The sequence below is a fragment of the Spermophilus citellus genome, assembly GCF_964194105.1.
Source record: "Spermophilus citellus genome assembly, chromosome: 12".
Lineage (NCBI taxonomy): Eukaryota > Metazoa > Chordata > Mammalia > Rodentia > Sciuridae > Spermophilus > Spermophilus citellus.
Window position 1 is genome coordinate 80896680 of NC_138198.1, and position 21385 is coordinate 80918064.

The 21385-nt window shown below is 33.6% G+C and overlaps 1 protein-coding gene across 3 annotated transcripts in view; it reads right to left on the reverse strand.

Moving 5' to 3' along the window:
* Nucleotides 1–9488: 9488 nt before the first annotated feature.
* The window catches only part of ROCK1 (Rho associated coiled-coil containing protein kinase 1), a 154981-nt gene continuing 143084 nt past the window's right edge, over nt 9489–21385 (reverse strand). For 2 of the 3 annotated variants that reach the window (XM_081262929.1, XM_081262928.1), the window contains exons 28-33: nt 19497–19567; nt 19210–19298; nt 15235–15313; nt 13457–13718; nt 12221–12428; nt 9489–10968 (exon numbers count right to left, since the gene is read on the reverse strand). In XM_081262929.1, coding sequence (XP_081119055.1) covers nt 10965–10968; nt 12221–12428; nt 13457–13718; nt 15235–15313; nt 19210–19298; nt 19497–19567 — 713 coding nt within the window. In that variant the 3' untranslated portion in view covers nt 9489–10964. Of the gene's footprint in view, nt 10969–12220; nt 12429–13456; nt 13719–15234; nt 15314–19209; nt 19299–19496; nt 19568–20030; nt 20080–21385 lie in introns of those variants that run through there. The other variant, XR_014018273.1, reaches the window with a different exon arrangement.

A 21385-nucleotide genomic window follows, 5' to 3' on the forward strand; every position in this document is an offset into this window, starting at 1 on the left:
GTGAAATTTCATATCAAAGGCACATAAATACCACGAAAATTAACTTCCCCAATAATAAATTGCCATTTTTTAAAACAATGCTTGAAAATGCTGAATATTGTAACAAAAAAAAAAAGAAAAAGAAACCTCATAAGTTTAGTGAGTGAAAAATGACATATTGGTATTTTAGTTTGTAGTTTACATAATTTGGTATTTTAGTTTGTAGTTTCCATAACTTGTCTACCACTGGGATCTACTGCTTTTGGTGTTGGTTTGTTCTTCTTTTTAGGACTTTGAGATGTAATGTTAGGTTATTTATATGGTGACTTTCTATCTTTATAATAAATGAACTCAAAGCAATGAACTTTTCTCTTAGAAATGCCTTTATAGTGTCCCAGAGATTTTAGTATGTTCTACCACTATTCTTATTTACCTCTAAGTATTTTTTATTTCATCCCTGATTTTTTCTGCTTTCAATTGTTCATTAAATAGTGTACTATTTGGTCTCCAGGTAGCTCTATTATTTTATTTTATTGTTGATTTCTATTTTCATTCCATTATAATCTGATAGAATATAAAGTATTATCTCTACTTTTTTGTATTTGCTGAGAGTTGTTTTGTGACCTAAGATACGGTCTGTTTTAGAGAAGGTTCCATGTGTTGCTGAGAAGAAAGTGTATTCAGTCATTGATGGATGAAATATTCTATATATGTCTGTTAAGTATAAATTATTATTTGTACTTTTTAGTTCTATAGCTTCTTTATTTAGTTTTTGTTTGGAGTATCTATCCAGTGGTGAGAGTTTTGTGTTAAAGTCACCCAGTATTATGGTCTATTTGATTCTTGAAATTGAAAAGGGTTTATTTGATGTACAGAAATGCTCCTTTGTTTGGGGCATAAATATTTACAGTTATGTCTTGTTGATGTATGATTCCCTTAGGCAGTATGAAATGTCCTTCCTTGTCCCTTCCAAATAACTTTGGCTTGAAGTCCACTTTATCTGATATGATAGAAACCCCTTTGTTATGGTTTGTATATGAGGTGTTCCCCCAAAACTCACATGTGAGACAATGCAAAAAGGCTTGGAGGAGAAATGATTGGGTTATAAAGGCCTTAACCCAATCAGAGAATTAATCATCTGATGGGACTGAGTGGTAACTGAAGACAGGTGGGGTGTTGCTGGAGGAGGTGGGGCATGAGGGACATGGCTTTGGGGTATGTACTTGTATCAGGCAAACGGAAATCTCTTTCTCTCTGCTTCCTGATCATCATGTGAGCTGCTTCCCTCTGCTACACTCTTCTGCCATAATGTCCTGCATCACCTTGAGCCCCGAGGAATGGAGCCCACTGTCTATGGATTGAGACCTCTGAAACTGTGAGCCCCTAAATAAACCTTTCTTCCTCTACAATTGTTCTGGTTGGAACCTTTAGTACAGCAGCGAAAAAGCTGACTAAAACACTCTGCTTATTTATAAGATCCATGTAAATGATGTTTTTTTCCATCAATTTACCTTCAGTCTTTGAATACCTTTGCCTATAAGGTGAGTCTCTTGGAGACAGCATATTGTTGACTGTTATTTTTTAATCCAGTCTGCCAGTCTATACCTTTTGTTTGATGAGTTTAGGCCATTTACATTCAATGTTATTATTGAGAAATGATTTTTATTTCATCATTTTGATTTATTTCTGGTTTTTAATTTGAATTAGTTTCTCCTTTGACTGTTCTTCTAATGTAGTTCCTTCCTTTGCTGGTTTTCACTTTTTATTTTTCATTTCTTCATGAAATACTCAATTATTGTTTTGTAGTGCGTGCTTTCTAGATGTGAATCTTTTGTTTATTGTGGAAGATTTTAAAAAATATTTTTATTAGTTTTTGATGGACTTTTATTTTATTTACTTATTTTTATGTGGTGCTGAGAAGCAAACCCAGTGCCTCACACATGCTAGGCAAGTGCTCTACCACTGAGCTACAACCCCAGCCCTATTATGGAAGGTTTTTATTTCATCATCAATTCTGAAGCTTAATTTTGCTGAGTATAGTATTCTTGCCTGGCATCCACTTTCTTTCAGAGCTTTGTATATATTATCCCAAGATCTCTTAGCTTTGAGGGTCTGGGGGGAGACTTGGATCGGTTTCCTCTAAATGTGAGCTATCATATTTCTCAGGCAGACTTTACAATTCTATTCTTATTCTGTATGTTAAGTATTTTCATAATGATGTGCCTTGGAGTGGGTCTGCTGTAATTTTGTATATTTGAAGTCCTGTAAGCCTCCTATATCTGATTTTCAATTTCATTTGCAAATACACTTTCTTGAAAGCCTGGTTGTTATAAATATACCACAAAGATATAAAAGACACTAACCTGAAGTTTGACAACTTTTTAAAATGTAATATAGTCTGTTTAGAAAATAAGAAAATAGGGGCTGGGGATGCAGGTCAGTGGTAGAACCCTTGCCTCGCACATGTGAGGCACTGAGTTTAATGCTCAGCACCACGTAAAAATAAATAAACGTTGTGTCCCTGTACAACTAAAAAGAAAAATAAAGAAAAGAAAGAAAGAGAGAAAGAAAGAAAGAAAAAAGAAAGAAAGAAGGAAAGAAGGAAAGAAAGAAAGAAAGACAATGAGAAAATAGTGAAGGTGATTTAAAATCAGTTATAGAGCTGGGCACCTTGGCACATGCCTGTAATTCCAGGCTGAGGCTGCAGAATTGCAAGTTCAAAGCCAGCCTCAGCAACTTAGCAATGTCCTAAGCAACTCAGAAAGACCCTGTCTGAAAATAAAAAAAATGAAAAGGACTGGGGATATGGGTCAGTGGTTAAGTGCCCTGGGTTCAAACCCTAGTACCAAAAAACATCACCAAACCAATTATAGGGGGCTTCTACAATGTGCTTTACATAAACAAAATATTTACATATAGGAGAAGACCATTATAATAGTTTCTCTCCTATTATTTCTTTCTTTTCTTAATATTTATTTTTTTAGTTGTAGTTGGACACTTTTATTTTATTTATTTTTATGTGGTGTTGAGGATCGAACACAGGGCCTAGCACGTGCTAGAGGTGCACACTCTACTGCTGAGCCACAACCCCAGCCCCTCCTATTATTTCTTTAAATGAAATAAATACTTCTTAGACTATAAATACAATGATGAAATAAACAAGTTAGAATATTACATGTGAAAAATATACTGCTACTTATATAAAGGCCACTTAAAACAACTTTATATGCATATATGTAAGGATATTTTGTAAAGGGGTGGAATATGAATGAGAAGACTATACATCAAATTAAGAGAAAATAGAGAAAAGAGGTATAAATAGGCCTTTGGTTAAATCGGTAATGTTTTATTTTTTTTAAGAAAGCAGTTTGAGAGCTGGGGTGTGTCTCAGTGGTAGAGTGCTTACCTAGTATTCATGAAGGCCTGGGTTCCATCCCTAGCACCACAAGAAAAAAATTTAAAAAGCAATTTGAAGAAAACATGAAGATATTTAAGTTGCTAATTCTAGGTTGTAGATATTAAGCCACAATGTGTATTTTTATTTTGTGAATAATTTAAAATATCAATATTATGAAATTAATAAAATGAGCCCATAAATGGTAGTGATTAATGTAGTGTAATTATATGAATAATTAGAGTAACTGTGGCATATGAGACAGATATAGGAGTTCTTGCTAAGTAGTTTGAGTATAGCAGTGACCTGTAGTTGGCAGAGAATGTAATGTATATATGATGTAAAAGAGAAATACCTTCTAAACACCAAATATTAGTTCCTAATATGATGAAATAATAACATCACACAGCATATTTATACAATTGAACCATATATAGAGATGTTTTAGTAAATAAAGTTCTTGTTAAATGGCATATCATAAAGAAATATTATCTCTAGTGTCTATAACACTCAAAATTCACTAAATATTTCCTTCATGAGATATAGGCAATCAATAGAGGCTTTCAGTCCAGTAAAAAAAAAAAATCCAAGACACTTATTAACTTTTTTGCACATATAGTTCTGGGATTAAACTCAGAGGGCCTCCTGCATGTTAGGCAAATCCTCTACTACTGAGTTATACCTTCAGTCGTGACAGTATTTTGTTATTATGTATTTCACAAACCATTCCTATCTATAGCTCAATCTACTATGAGTTCCAATTATAAAGCTTAGAAAAATAATTGGTATTTTTTCATACCATGACACTGAAATCAAATGGTGGGTTTTTTTTCCTCCCTAAATAATAAGTTATGATATGTGAAACATACTAAAGTCCAGTAAAGGAAGAGTCAAGATTCAAATTTGTGACTCTTTCTTTCAAAGCTGTAAGTTAACTTTCATATTTCATCTGGAAAATTGAGATTTGTAACTATATAACAGTAAAATTTCAAATTGTTTCCTCACCAATAAATTAGGGATGGTAATAAACTCATAAAGTTGTTGTGAGAATTAAATGATGGTTTTCACAAAGCTGCAAGTCATGTTTTGACTTTGAACTTCTGAGTTCAAGATCTTGAGGTATCTCACTAGAGGAAATAACTTGACATTTTCATCTAGTAGTTGTACATTTGACTTTATTTATGCTCCTCTTGTGATTGACATACCTTGAAGGAGACTGAATCTGAGTTAGCAAATGTGTTGCACATATAGAACTTACCCAAGTAGAATTAATGACACATTGAGGAGGAGTAATGAAGAGTAATCTAAGAAACATAGTAGGCCAAAGTAAAAGGCAGATCCAAAATATTTTCTTCTACACAGCTGGGCCCATGTTCCATTTTTGCTGTTTATAATAGTTGTTGACTTTCTTAAACAATTAGACTAAGTGACTGTTTGATTTTACAATGCCAGTGATCCAGGCAAATGAACTAGTGTATTCAATTTAATGGCTAAATCATCCTATAATGTTATTATATTAACGTTCATAAACTTGCAAAGAATAATATTAATAAAATTAAACAAAAAATCTATTTCTAAATGGTTTATTTTTTTCCTTTAAACTCCAACATCTCAAAATACTCATGGTAAATAGAGAGCTCAGGAAATAATGTCATACTTTATTATTTATATGATTCATTAATATTTAACAAGAGAGCAGATTTTCAATTACTTTTAGTTCAGGCTTTCCCTATGTAAATGGAGTTAATATTAGTCTTTCTCTACCTCACAAAAGTCCAAGTTACAATACTCTGGGGCTAATACATATCAAATTGGTTAATACTGGCAATGAAAGAATAGAGTAGGCAGGGGTTTAGGTAGATAGAATTAAGCTTTTTACTGTAATATCCTTTTACATTTCATTTATTGCCATAAGCATAGATCTTGCCCAAAATATAACACTAAAAACATAAAATATTTGTGAAAATATATCTAGAGCATTGAATGCAGTTTTATACACACATATTATCCAACCAGAAATTGATTTTAACTATAACAGGATAGCAGTATAAATTATAAAAATAAAGAACAATTGTGATTAAGATTTCTAAGTGTAGGGCTGGAGTAGAGCAGTTGCCTAGCATGTGTGAGGCTCTTGGTTTAATCCCAGCATCATTTAAAAAAAAAAAAAAAAAGAAAGAAAAAGAAAAAAGATTTCCAAGTGTGGATTAAAAAGGCTAATCTTATTATATTCTCAGAATATAACCAATTTATTATATTAACTTTATGTGAAAGTGATCAGAGTTAAAAATTATTTCCATTTGTCTTTTTTAATTTCTTTGATGTTTTATTATCTTCTTGGTAGATATATTATACTTCTTTCAGTAGATTTGTTTATTCTTTTAAATAGTACCATTAATTTTTTTCACTAATTGTCTGTTACTAGTATACAGAAAAACAAATTATTATTGTATACTGACCTTGTAGGTAGTAGCCTTTGAAAGTTCACTATAGACTTCTACATAAACAATTATAACATTTACAAACATGTCAGTTTCATTTCTGTGCCATGGCTTACCATGTTTTTCTTTTTCTTACCATGTCTATAGACAGGAAGACAAAATTGTAAAGATATTGATTGATCCATTAGTAGTCTGAATGCAAAACCACTCAAAATGCCAGTAGTCTTATTTTTTTTTTTAGTGGAAATTAAAAATATTTTAAAGCTTCTACACAGCTGGGCCCATGTTCCATTTTTGCTATGTTTATAAGTTGTTGACTTGGAAATGCAAAGGGAAAAGGATAGCCAAGTCAAGAATGACAAAGTTGAGGGCTGGGGCTGTAGCTCATTGGTAGAGCACCTGCCTCACACATGTGAGGCACTGGGTTCGATCCTCAGTACCACATAAAAATAAAGATATTGTGTCCAACTACAACTAAAAGAAAATATTAAAAAAAAAAAAAAAGAATGACAAAGTTGAAGCAGTGGCACACACCTGTAATCCTAGCAGCTCGGGAGGCTGAGACAGGAGAATCACGAGTTCAAAGCCAGCCTCAGCAGTGGCGAGGCACTAAGCCACTTAGACCCTGTCTCTAAACAAAATAACAAACAAACAAACACAAAAAAATAGGGCTGGGGATGTGGCTCAGTGTTCAAGTGCCTCCAACTTCAATTCCTGGTACCTGCCACCGCCTCCCCCCCAAAAAAAAAGAATTACAAAGTTGTAGGACTTACATGACAGATATATTTAAAACAGTATATATTGGCAAACAGAGTAACTGATTTATTATGCGGAAAGAATTGCCTTTTCAGTAATTCCTGCAGACCAATGGATATCCACATGGAAAAAATAAAACAAAAACAAATTCTTGATTTCTATCTCAAAAATAAATTCCAGCTGCATTATAGAACTGAGTGTGAACGGCACTAAGTATAAAGGCAAAGTTCAATAAATCAGACTTCACTAAAACTTAGAATTTTTGTTCATCAAATGATATTAAGAAATTAAAAAGCAAATGTAGTATGTGTAGTACATTGTATCCACAATTGACTACATTTTGACATCGCCTTTAATTGTTCATCATAATACATGCTAATAGATAATCTTTTGTTTTCTTTGTTAAATTTTCTTTAGTTGTTGATGGACCTTTAATTTTATTCATTTATTTATATGCAGTGCTGAGGATTGGACCCAGTGCTCTACCACTGGGCAACAACTCCAGCCCCAATTTTGTGTTTTCTTTCTGAGCAAAAAGCATTCTAAAAGTCTTAGACAATGGAAAACAAAAACTTGAAACTTAAATTAGCAATACAGTAAGAAGTAATAACATTACTTTTAGTTTGATTATTACATTATAGTCTTTTTCATTTCACTTTCTGCAGTTCTATTCATCAGTTTTATATTGTACACTGTTCTGAATAGTGTGATAAAAATCTCGTGATGCTGCTCAAATGTGCATGACCTGTTGGACCAGCGTTTACACACTGTATATACTCCTGGTCTGTTATTTGGTAGACATTTTGGTTCTAAGACTGGTATCACAGTGCTTGTGCTCAAGTAACCTTTGTTTAGTTTAACTAAAAAACGGTCCCAATGCAAGAGTAGTAATGATGGCAATTTAGATATGCCAAAGGCAGGCTGTAAAGTGCTGTAAGTGAAAAGTTCTTGACTCAATTAAAACATAAAATCACATGATGCAGTTGTTAAGATATATGGTAAGAATGTTTTCTGTAAAATTGTGACAGGAAGAGAAATTTGTGCTAGTTTTGCTGTTGCACATCACACTGCAAAAGTTATGGACACAGCACATAAGTGCCTAGTTAAGATGGAAAGGGCATTAAATTTGTGTATGTAGGTAGGTATAAGAAAAAAACATGTATTTGATACTATACTCGTATCCAGGCATCCACTATGGATCTTAGATGTAACCCCCTCATGGTGGGATTACTGTATATAATTTCTAGTGGCATAAAAAGTAAATGAAAAGAGCTGGGGCTGTGGCTCGGTGGTAGAACACTTGCCTAACAAGTGTGAGGCACTGGGTTTGATTCTCAGCACTGCATATAAATAAATAATTAAAAATAAAGGCCCTCAATAACTAAAAATAAATAAATAAATATGCATTTTATTAAGTAATTATGAGTTTGAATGCCATACTTTTTTGCTTACTGATATTTTTTACTGAAAAATGGAGGACAGGTTATTTTGTTCAAGTTGAAACCTCAAAAAAGCACAAGTGATCACAGTTGGATTGAGCCTGGACATAATGACAGTGCCTGTTTTCTTTCTATTATAGAGGCTAAGTGCCAGTCAGGTCTTAGCTAAAGCTTGCTTATGGGTAAATGGGCTGGCTTGATGTTGAACTTTCATTTCATACTCTGTGTCTTCCTGTAATGAAGTGTAGAAAAAACTAAAAGATACATTTCCCAGACTTTCTTGCAGCTAGTTCTGAATGTGATTTAATTTTTGGCCAAGTAAATGCACCTATATATAGAAGGCTGACGTGAGATGGAGGCTGTGCCGTTGTTGGCAAGTAAGGGTCATAAAATCGATTTTTCTGAGGTGATGTAGACAGAGAGATCCCAGCATATAGACATGAGATTGATAAGCGGCAAGAGGAATGGTATAAAGCTTCTAACTGGGTTGGGATCATAGCAGGCACACAAAGTGTTGTAGAAAAACAGCAGTGCCAGTGTTTCTTCCTGATCATGGTTCTCTCAGGATTCTCACACTGCTGAGGAGCCAGCTTTCCTGGTTGACCTCATCTTTCCTCAAACTTGTGCAGTTCTCAAGAATTTTATGTTCAGATTACGATTTTGTTTAAAGAAAAATCATTTCTTGCTTGAATTAATGAGAATTAATTGTGTTCTTTGCAACTGGACTTTAATATATTGGGTAATTAATGATAATGGTTCTGAGAAGGCATTAAGGACATTGGCAGACATGTAGAGGGTCTGAGATTTTACCCAATTTGTAAGCTACAATTAAGCAGTCATGAATCTAGGCAGAAGACCTCAAACTCCTAGGTCATAGTCAAATGACTTTATTATTCACGGTACAGGAAGCAGCACCAACCTCATGTTCCTTTTAGTTCCCCTTGCTACCAAAGTCTTAAATGGTTAATACAGAGTGACACAGATGGGTACTGTGCATATGGTAGCTTTGCATCACAGGTAAGGAGCTTAAAGTTTATGGAACCTGAATCTTTTGTAATGAGCAAAGCTAGCTGGCTCTGACCATGGAGGGAGAACATTATACCTGACAATAAATGGACCTGCCTTCCTCTAAATAGACACACTATCTTCTAAGGCTATTCACTATATAAAGACCTTTCGAAATGACAGCCCAGAATAAAGGTTGTCAGAGCCTCTGCTCACAAGAAATCGAAGTGGCCCATAAAGAACTGTTTCCTAATAGATACTTTAACTATAGCCACTCTTGTTTGTTTTAGAGTCCAAACCAGATATTATCTTTTAGAAATACACATTTAATGAACATTTGTATACAATCAGGGACTAATTTGCAGTGCTTTTCTATTCATTTTCAGCCACAAGAAAAGACCATAGCAGTCATCATTAAAAATATCCTTCCATAAATTACTTTTATTTCTCATTAAATGAGCACAGAGTCATTAGCATATTAATAACAGATATGTTTATTATTACATATCCATCAGTGCGGCTTTCAATACCACTTGAAACATGCATATCATCCTAGAGACGATCAGTTTTCCAGTGCTTCTTATTTGATACACATTACTGCAAAGCCATTATAAATTACTGAGGAGGTATTTGGTTAAAAAAATAAACAATAAATCATACTGCCCATACAAATCAACTCTTGTTACTAGACAAGAGTTTAACAGTATTTATACGGTAATTCCTATGTTAACTGGAAAACATCATGGATGTATTACCATAATTTTCTTTTTACATTGGTGCAACCTTGAATAATTTCTGCAGATAGTTTTATAAAGTCATTCATTATTGTAGCAGGTAGTTTGATGCAAAGATTGTACTCAATTTATGAAAGTCCAACAAATCTCTAAACATTTTAAATTAAACCAATTATCAATGAAAAACCCAACTGACACACATAATTTTTTGAAAATCTGTTTTTTTGAAATTTCTATACTATGGCAGTAAAATAATTATCTCAAATTAAGGCACTAAAAGGGCAATGCAACTCCCACTGAAAGTGTTCTAAGAATAATTTACATTTCAAACAGTGCATACATTTCTTATATGTTTGTTAACTTAATGTCTTTATCACTTAAAACCACAAAGAAATACATTATATAATTACAGAAATGATGTACCCCACAAAATGCTTTTAAACTTGGTTCTTTTGTACAGTTAGTTCCTAATGTCTCTAGTAGTAAAATAATATGGCTTGGCAAAAATGCATAGATTAAGTGTAATTTTTTGTCTTTCCCATTCCCCAATCTACAAACTTGCTGAAACATATACAGTATTGTAAAGCATAATGTAAGATATTTAATTTCTCCTTCAAGTCCATCACAAGCAATCAACAGTAAGGCTTTTTAATTCTACAGTGAGGGCACTGAAGTTCAAGCAATGTCACTGTTTTCTTAAAATAATTTTGTAGTCTTGCAAGAGCACAAAAACTTAAAAGTCATTTAAAAAACAAAACAAAACAAAAAACTTCAGTTTGTCTCATTTTGAGATATTTTCTTTACTCCTTCCATGAGCTGATCTTGATAGTGATGGCCATTCCACTTGAAAGTGAAAATTCCTTCCTCTCACTCATATGAGGAAAACTGCATTCTATCACAACTGACAGGCGTTTTCTTAGAAATTCAAAAAGGCAGCACCTTTTTAAAAAAATATATCTAGCTAAGCTTTCCCCAATTGTATCTGCATTACATAGTAATAATTAATCTAATCTACCTGTAGGCAAACCCGCAATAATAATAAAAAAACCCTTTCAGTGTGCTTTTGTGCCAAAGCAAGGACAGAATAACAGCAATCTTAACCCTGAAGCCTGTGATATTTGTGTCAAAGAAACAGCCTGTCTGCTCTGCATGGTTAAAGAAGCCTGGTTTATCAGGTAGCATCCCACATGATTCCACAAGGCAGTAGGTCACATGGTTAACTGTTGGAGGAAAAAAGGGGGAAAAAATCTGTAATTTAAGAAATGTACTCTTTAAAAATACAAGAAACAAAAATTAGAGGGCTGGGGTTGTGGTTCATGAGTACAGAACTTGCCCATCAGGTGCAAGCCTGTGAATTTGACTCAAAACAACTTGGGGAATAGGGGGGGAAGTACATACATATTATCTTTATATAAAATAATTAACAATTACATAAAACTCAAAAAATAGGGAAAAGGAAAACCATACTTAAAATTATCTCCTTTTGCTTCTACCCTTTTTTAAACATATTTTTTCACTCAGCTATACCCAGATGGTTGATATAGCCTTCTACTTAAAGAGTGATGTGATAAACTGGAGTTATACGTGACTGAGAAATATGTAAGAAATATGCTATGAGTCATTTCAAAGATCTGGTTACTGACAGGACAGAATGAAGAAGAGATTTTTTACTTGCTTGAAAGATGTGGGTAACATAAGCAGAGACACAAATCAGAGTTAGGTATCATCTTCTATATTCTAATGGCCCTCTGATCTAGTGATTACATCTGAAGGGGTGTTGGTAGTTGGTATCAGAGAAAGAACACATACTTTAGAATAGGACAAGATCTGATTCCAAATCTATAGGCTGTGTGACCTAGTGAAAGTTCCTTTATTTCTGCCATAGAAAACATTTAATTATGTACTGTAACTAGCATGTTAGGTATTTTTGAAAACATTTCATTGAAAATTAAAAAAAAAAGGGACTTAATTGAAAAGTTTATTTGTAATACCATCTTCATCAATAATACCAAATAATTTTAATTTTCAAGGTTAAAGAAAATGAGGAAAGTTTCATATAACCTTATTTGCGTGAAAAAGGTATAAATTACTAGGTATAAAAACATTAATGGATAAATATGTGCTTTGTACATCAACTTATGATAGGGCTGGGGTTGTGGCTCAGCAGTAGAGCACTCGCCTAGCACTTGTGAGGCCCTGGGTTCGATCCTCAGCACCACATAAAAATAAACAAAATAAAGGTATTGTGTACAACTAAAAAATAAATATTATAAAAAAAAACTTATGACACTAAAATTTGACACAGAAATATCACATTAATTAATAATATTAATTTTTAAAATGAATCATAGAGTAACTGTGAGTCTATAAAGACCTAATTATAAATGATGTCCTCTGTAGTGAAAAAAATGAGATTTCTGATTTTAACAGAGACTTTCACACTGTTAAAAAGGTTAACATTTTAATCCTTACCTAGTTTTTCCAGATGTATTTTTGACCACTTTCCGGAAAGACTGATTTGCAGTGGATCTTGTAGAAAGTGTTCGAGGTGAGGCACGAACAAAACCAGATGGTGGATTTTTAGGGATCTTCTTTACTAAATGAGTTACCCATTTTTTTTGTTCATCCTGAGAACATGCTAACAGCAGCATATCTCTTGCTGATGTTACATCATAACTTACTATATTAAAAAAAATAAGCAAGCACAATAAAAACCATATAATATTAGAACCCCAAATCTATCAAATGTGTAATTTTTCATGTTTGTATAGTTTCAAAGAAAACAACTAAGCTTAATTAAGTTTGAACAATATATTCCTTTTTTCTTAAATTTAATTAAGGCTGAACTTAACTAAAAACAAACTAATGCTAGTAGCCAACAGTCATAAAGTAAGAAAAATAAAGTAAAAAGCAGAAGTGAAATAAATATATTTATAGAACTTAAGTTTCTTATCTTAAAATAGCTGTCTGTACTCTATGTTTTCCCTTTAGGTTCCCTCTGATTAAACCGGAAGGTATTTTTGTCTATGATACAGCATGCTGGTCCAGGCAGAGAAAGCCAGACAAAAGAAGGTAAGTAACAGGTAAAAATTCACAGAGGAATATAGTGAAACTCACCCTATAACTCTTCTCTCCAATTTAGGATAATTTCTTTTTCTTTTTTTCCCCAGTACTGAGGATGGAACCCAGGGGAGCTTTAACACTAAGTTATATCCCCACACCCTTTATTTAATTTTTTTAGTTAGGGTCTCGGTAAATTGTATAGGCTGCCCTCGAACTTGTGATCTTCCTGACTCAGCCTCCCAAACTGCTGGGATTGTATGCATGCACCACTGTGCACCATAGGATAATTTCTTAATAGTTTTTCTTTTGTACAAGAAATTGAACCCAGGAGTGCCTAACCACTAAGTCACATCCCCAGATCTGTGGCTGGCTTTCAATTTGTGATCCTCCTGCCTCAGCCTCCCAAATTGCTGGGATTACAAGGGTGCACCACTGTGCCTGGCAAGGGGGTGATCCTCTTTAAAAAGAAAAAAAAATGTACTTAAAGCTAAATCTGTAGCTGTAAAATTATACCTGCAACGTTTCCATCAGTGTCAAAATAGTACTTCTCATAACCTACCTTTTCAATGCGATATAGAACTTATTATACATAAAAGAAGTTATTTTATTGGGACTAAATTTGTAAAAATAATTATCATGCCTTACCTTTACACGGAGAAATTAAGTCTTCTTTCTTATCTAAATGATCTCTGTGGCACTTAACATGGCATCTTCGACACTCTAGGGCAGGGGGTGGCTTAAAAACATGCCAGAGAGGTTTGGCACAGGCCTCACAATTGGCAGGAAAGTGGTAGAGGGTAGGAATGAACTCATGGCCTTTGTGATTTTGGAAATTAGTTTTTTCAGCTTGCTGCACTGGTTCCATCTCAACATCTTTTCTACATTCACCTTCATTTGCATATAGTATCTACATTCAGGAATAGAGAAAGGAAGAGAAAAAAATCTTAATCTGTAAATAAAAGTTGCACATGTATAAAAGCAATGGCATATTTTACACTTATTTCACAAAACACTCAGTACTTAGGTAAAAAGAGCCTTTTAAAAATTATAATTTTAGGGCTGGGGTTGTGGCTTGGTGATAGAGAAATTGCTGAACATTGTGAGGCACTGGGTTCAATCCTCAGCACCACATAAAACCTAGAAATTAAACCAGAGACCCTGCTTCTAATAGAAGAAAAAGTAGGCCCTAATCTCCTTCATGTTTGGTCAGGCCCCAACTTCCTTAGTAAGACTTCTGTAGCGCAAGAATTAAAATCAAGAATCAATAAATGGGATGGATTCAAACTAAAAAGCTTCTTCTCAGCAAAAGAAACAACCTGTGAGGTGAATAGAGAGCTTGCAATTTGGGAGCAAATTTTTACCACTCACACATCAGATAGAGCACTAACCTCTAGGATATATGAAGAACTCAAAAATCTTAACACCAAACAAACAATCCAAACAATAAATGGGCCAAGGAACTGAACAGACACTTCTCAGAAGATGATATACAATCAATCAATAAATCAAACAATAAATATGAAAAAATGTTCAACACTGCTAGCAATTAGAGAAATGCAAATCAAAACTACTCTAAGATTTCATCTCACTCCAGTCAGAATGGCAGCTATTATGAAGACAAACAACAATAAATGTTGGTGAGGATGTGGGGGAAAAGGCACATTCATACATTGCTGGTGGTACTGCAAATTGGTGTAGACAATATGGAAAGCAGTATGGAGATTCCTTGGAAAACTGGTAATTTGACCCAGCCATTTGACCCAACTATTCCTCTCCTCAGTCTATACCCAAAGGATTTAAAAACAGCATAATACAGGGACACAGACATATCACTGTTTATAGCAGCACAATTCACAATAGCTAAACTGTGGAACCAACCAAGATGCCCTACAGCAGATGAATGGATTAAAAAATGTGGCATACATACACAATGGAATATTACTCAGCAATAAAAGAGAATAAAATCAGGGCATTTGCAGGTAAATGGCTGGAGTTGGAGAATATAATTGCTAAGTGAAGTTGGCCAATCCCTAAAAAACAAATGCTGAATACTCTAAGAAAGCTGATTCACAGTGGGAATTCACAGAGCATGGGAGGATTAGACAAACTCTAGATAGGGCAAAGGGGTGGGAGAGGAAAGGAGGGGGCTTAGGGGTAGGAAAGATGGTAGAATGGGATGGACATCATTATCCTAAGTCCATGTATGAAGACACGAATAGTGTGAATATACTTTGTATACAACAAGAGATATGAAAAATTGTGCTCTATGTGTGTAATATGAATTGTAATACATGCTGTTGACATATATAACAAGTTAGAATTTAAAAATAAATAAAATAAAATGGTGAGACAGGGAAAAAAAGTTATTGTGTCCATTTACAACTCAAAATATTTTTAAAAAATTTACAAATCCATATTTTTACCTGGAATATTTTAGGAATTTCTTCAGTTTCAGCTCTGTACACATCTCCTTGAGTTACAGGTCGAACATGAAACAGCTTACTAAAATAAAAATAAATATAAGCCATTATTAAAAATTCATTTACAGCAAAGAACATACAGGTGGCAAATAAGCAAATGCAAAGATATTCAACATCGTTAGTCATTAGGAAAATATACTGTTAAAACTACAATGAGCCAGGTACAGCAGCACACCCTATAATCTCAGAGATTCAGGAGGCTGGGGCAGGACTGCAAGTTAGAGCTAGCCCAAATATCCAGCAATTTAGCAAGACCCTGTCTCAAAATAAAAATAAAAAGGGCTGGGTATGTACCTCAGTGGTAGAACACCCGTTGGTTCAATTCCCAGTTTTCCACCAAAACCCCCCCAAACCAAACAAAAAACCCTATAATGCATATCACTATCAAAAATTTTAGAACAAAAATAATAATAACATCAAATGCTGAAGAGAAATTGGATCCCTTATACAATGCTGGTGTAAATGTAAAACCACAGAACTACTCAGAAAAAGAATATAATAACTTCTTACCAAACTAAACATATACTCAACATATCACCCAGTGATTACCCTTTTGGATCTTTATTCTGGGAAATGACAATTTCTATCTATACAAAAACTTGTTTGTGAATATTCATAGTTGCTTTATTCATAACAGTCCCAAACTGGATACAACACAAATAAATGGTTAAAAAAACTGCATCTGTATTACGGCATATAGTCATTCCTCAGTATCATTAGGATTGATTCCAAGACCCATTTGCAAATATCAAAATCCCAGTCCCCTTATATAAAAAGGGTATTTGCATAAAACCTATGCACATCCTCCCATGTATCTAAAATAAATTCTAGGTTACTTTTTAATTTTGGGGGGGGAGGGGAAGCACAGGGGATTGAACCCAGGGGCTCTCGAATACTGAACTACCTAATCTTTTTTATTTTATTTTGACACAGGTCTCAGGAAGCTGCCCAGGCAGGCCTAGAATTGTGATCCTCTTGTCTCAGCTTCCCAAGTTGCTGAGATTACAGGTATGTGTTACCATGCCAGTTTAGATGACTTGTAAAACCTAATACTATTGTATGTAGATAGTTGATACATTGTATTGTTTAGGGAACAATGGCGAGAAAAAAAAATCTGTACATATTCAGTACAGACACAAATTTTTTTCCTGAATATTTCTGATCTGTGGTTGGTTGAATCCTCAGATGCAAAATCCAGAGGGTCACCTGTACAACTCAATAACCACAAGAAACATCAATTACAAGTACAATTTCTTTCAAGGTAATTATGCTGAGTGAAAAAAATGTGAGTGCAAAATACTTGATTGCAAAATATTTTAGTTCATTTATATAATATCCTCAAAATGATAAAAATAAAGAGTTGGAGATCAGATTAATGTTGCCAGGGACCAAGTAGGTAGAGGAAAAAAACTGTCTATGGTTATCAAAAAAGGTGTCACAGGGATCCTTGTGATGGAATTATTCTCTATTTTGACTCTGGTAGTGTTTTATATAAATCTATGAGACAGGGAGGTAGATTGCAAGGAAAGAAGTTAATTATTTGGAAATAATATGATTTCCTATATAGAAGAGCCCTGTGAAATTGATTTTAAAAATATTTTTTAAAAATCTAAAACTAAAAAAAGAACCTATAAAAAATAAGTACAGCATGGTTAGAGAATTCAAGGTCAATATATAAAAATGTATCTAGCTCAGACTTAGCTTTAAAGAAAAAAATAAAAAACTAAAAGTGCTGAAACAACCAGATACCCATGTGGGGGGAAAAAATCTCTGACTTCAACCATTGCTTCTTACCAAACACAGAAATTAATTATAAACTTAAATACATAACTTAAACATAAAACGTGGAACAGTAAAGCTTCTAGAAAAAAAAAAAAAAACAGGAAAATACCTTGCCTCTGGGCAGGCAAAAATTTCTTGAACAGGATATAAAAGGCACTAACCATTTTAAAAGCTGACACGTTGATCTTTATTAAAAGACACCATTAGGCTGGGTGTGGTGGCACATGCCTGTAATCCCAGTCGCTTGGGAGGCTGAGGTAGGAGGATGGAGATGCGAGTTCAAAGCCAGCCTCAGCAAAAGCGAGTTGCTAAGCAAATCGGTGAGACCCTGTCTCTACTGGGAATGTGGATCAGTGGCCAAGTGACCCCTGAGTTCAATCTCTAGTCCCCTGTCCCCCTAAAAAAAGATACCACTAAGAAAATTGATGGGGGGAGGGCTGCTTTGTAGCTCAGTGGTAGAGCGCTTACCTCGCACATGTGAGGTACTGGGTTTGGTCCTCAGCACCACATAAAAATAAGCAAACAAAACAATAAAGATAAAAAGAAAACTCAAAAATAAAGAAAAGAAAAGAAAATGGATGGGTAAGCCACAGACTGGGAAATACCTGCATAACATATTTCTAACACAGGGTTCTTATTCTAAATACATGTATATATATTCAGAATAATATTGATTTACATATATACAATAAACCAATCTCAAAAGGATAAGCAGCCCAATCAAAAATTGGGCAAAAGACTTACAGTTCAGAAAAGATAAAAATGGCCAACAAGCCAGGAATGGTGATGTCTGCTTATGGTCCTAGCTACTTGGGAGGCTGAGGCAGAAGGATCATTGTCAGCCCAGGAATTCAGGGTCACCCTGGGTGACACAGTGAGAACTTATTTCTTAAACAAACACTCAAAAAAGATAACACACAAAAAGATTTTTGATGTCATTAGTTACAAAGAAAATGCAAATTATAACAATGAGCCAGGCCTGTAATCCAGCAGCTCAGGAGGCTGAGGCAGGAAGATCTTGAGTTCAAAGCCAGCGCCAGCAACATAGCAAGTCCCTAGGGCAACTTAGTGAGACCCTATCTCTAAATAAAATATAAAAAAGGGATAGGGATGTGGCTCCTTGCTTTATTGCCCTGGATTCAATTCCCAGTACCAAAATTCAAAAAACAATGAGGTAGCTCCATATCCACTAGAATAGTTGGCCACAAAAAAGAAGTCTGACACCGTCAAATGGGACATGGAGCAACAAAATGTATACCTTATAAGTAGATATAAAACAATAAAATCATTTTTGAGAAATATTTTAGACTTTTAGAAAGTTAAATACAGATCTATTCTATAACCCAGGATTCTATTCCTATCTTATTTACCCATGAGAAATGAAAACATGTATCAGTAATTTTTAGTACTTGCTCAGTTCTACTTACATCCTAACCATGATCAGATTCACAAATATTTAATTCTGAAGAAACAGAAGTAATTCATTTAAATTTACATTTCTCTTGAATAGCACCTATTATTTCACTTTGAATTTATGTTGTGTTACATGTTCTACCTTTTCTAGTACCAGTCTCTGAGCTCCTTAAATATGGAACTTAATTATTTTTATAACATACTATTGTTCCTATAGAATGAACACTAGGAAAATAAAAACTCTATACTAAACAGGTTTCTCTGATATATTACTAAAAAAACCACAGGTATGTTAATAATCCCTCTTAGTAGTGATCAAAGAATTCCATACTTTTTAAAGATACTCTGAACTCAAAACTACCAAATGCTTGAAATAAAAAATTTGTCTTTCAAGTACATGAATTAAGTACACAAAATTTTCCTTCTCATATTGTGCCAAAGATTTCATACAAAGTGAATAAATTTAAGTCTATTAAAAACAAAAGTAGAGGGACTGGGGTTGTGGCTCAGTGGTAGAGCATTTGCCTTGCACGTGTGAGGCACTGGGTTCAATCCTCAGCACCACATAAAAACAAACAAACAAATAAATAAATGTAAGAAAACAAAAAACAAAAACAAAAGTAGATAACATTGTTTAAATAACATAAAATGCAGAACAAGTCTAAAAATAAACTTCATATGTTAATACTCAAGTAACTTAAAATTCAATCAAAGTCAACTTACTCTATGTCCAATACCATAGATGGATTGGATTGTTCCTTATCTTGTTCATCATTATAGAACAAAATTTTTTTGCTGCTTACCACAACATACTGCAATCAGAAAAAGGGAGAAGAATTATAAGAGTAACATTAGCTTGTTTTAAAGTGATAATTGTAACATTTGCCATTTATGTCTAGACTATTTTGTATTAATCTAAAACCAGTGTTAATAACAGAGCAGTTAACATAAGTTTCATGCTTCAAACATATTACAAAATATCAATTAAAAAAAAAGTAGGTATATATTACCTGTTTCTTCCAGCCATATCTTTTGATATTTCCTCTATTTGGTACAGAAAGCCAACCTTCAATTCTTGATTCTAAGAGAAAAAGCATATTATACAGCAGTCAGTGTTAAATTGTAAGTGAAGGAAAAACTATTTTAAGTTGTCCTATAGCATGCAGCAACAGGCAACTGAAAATGGCTAAATGAATAATGCTATAATTCGCTCTTCATGCTTCAGTCACACAAATCAACTTTAATGGCCATACAAATATTGCAGAAAAAAATTCCAAGCCACTTTTCTCATCAAATGGACATTTAGTACTCAATTACAAAAGTATGAAGTAACAGTATCTGTAAGAGCCAGGCAAAACTGGAATGGATTGCAGCTTAAATGGGACATAATATAGAACACTTTAAATCACTTAACATTCATATAAAAATACTTAGCAAAAAGAAAAACAAAAAAAGAAAAAAACTATGCAGCAAGTGGAACAAATCAGAGCCATGATTTACACAAGAAAGAGCAAGCAAAAGTACAGAAGTGTCCTATTACTCACAGAAGACAAGAATAGAAGATAAATAAATAAGGAATGCAGGCAGAATCAACTAGATATAAAGAATAAGAGATAAGCATTTTATTTGTTTTCTCAGTGCAATTTTCTGATAAACTTTCTGGCAAAATATTCACAACAATTTTAATTCAATTGTCCAAATTCTACAAGCAAGTTCACACTAGGTGTGAAGCCTTTTAAGTTCACAAACTTAATAAACAGAAAAAGAACACAATTAAACTGATCAACTGCTAATATTTACATTATTTTCTGTTACCATTAAGTCTCTATTTCAATCAAGGCCTTTTATATGATAATTATTGCTATTTGAATAAAACTGATGTTTATCAGAATTAACTGGGGGATAAAGATGATTCCATTAGAAATTACTATTTAAATAAACAAGTATTTTCTTATCTGTCATATTCAAAACATGAAAGAACAAAAAGGCAACCAATTTTAAAGTATGATGATATAATGTAATTGATTGTATTATGGCTCAAACCATGATCCTAATGGGACCATGTACTGTCCCTCTATAATACAACTTAAAAGCTGTAAAGCTCAGTCTTGGAATAATAACAACAGATGATATTTACTGAGTTCAAACCCAGGCTAATTTCTGAACTTATGTTTCTGCAGCACAATGCTAGTTTGTGTCCCCAAACAAACCCTTGCAGTTCATTGAATAATGGTAATGTTCCTCCTGTTCCCACTTTTCACCACATAGTTAATGTCTCCAAATTTTGTTTGTTAATCTTTCATATAAATTATACTTATTATAGGAAAAAATAAGAAAACTGAGGTTCAAAACACTTAAATTCTCTTATGCAACTTTTTTCTTAAATTGCTTCTATTTATCAATAATTATTTTGTTTCCTTGTGTAATTCCTTCATAAGTTTTTTTTTTTGAGAGAATTTTTTTAATATTTATTTTTTAGTTATCGGCGGACACAACATCTTTGTTTGTATGTGGTGCTGAGAATCGAACCTGGGCCGCACGCATGCCAGGCGAGCGCACTACCGCTTGAGCCACATCCCCAGCCCCTTCATAAGTTTTGTAAGAGCAGGGATCCTAAAACTTGTTTTATGTTTTAGGATCCCTAACACACAAAGAAGGTGCTTGACAAATTTGTTGATTATATTGCTATTCTGATTTTTATCTAAATTAGCAATTAAAGACATGCTCCGTAAATATTGGTTACAATTTAACAACCAAACAGGCAGTTTTATATTAAATAAAGTATAGAAGGCTGCTGGTCATATATTGATCATTCATAAATACTTTACCTTACAAAAGGAAAAAAATTGTTGCTAGGAAGTTTTTCCACTAATAGTGCAAAAATTGCAGTTTTTGTCTT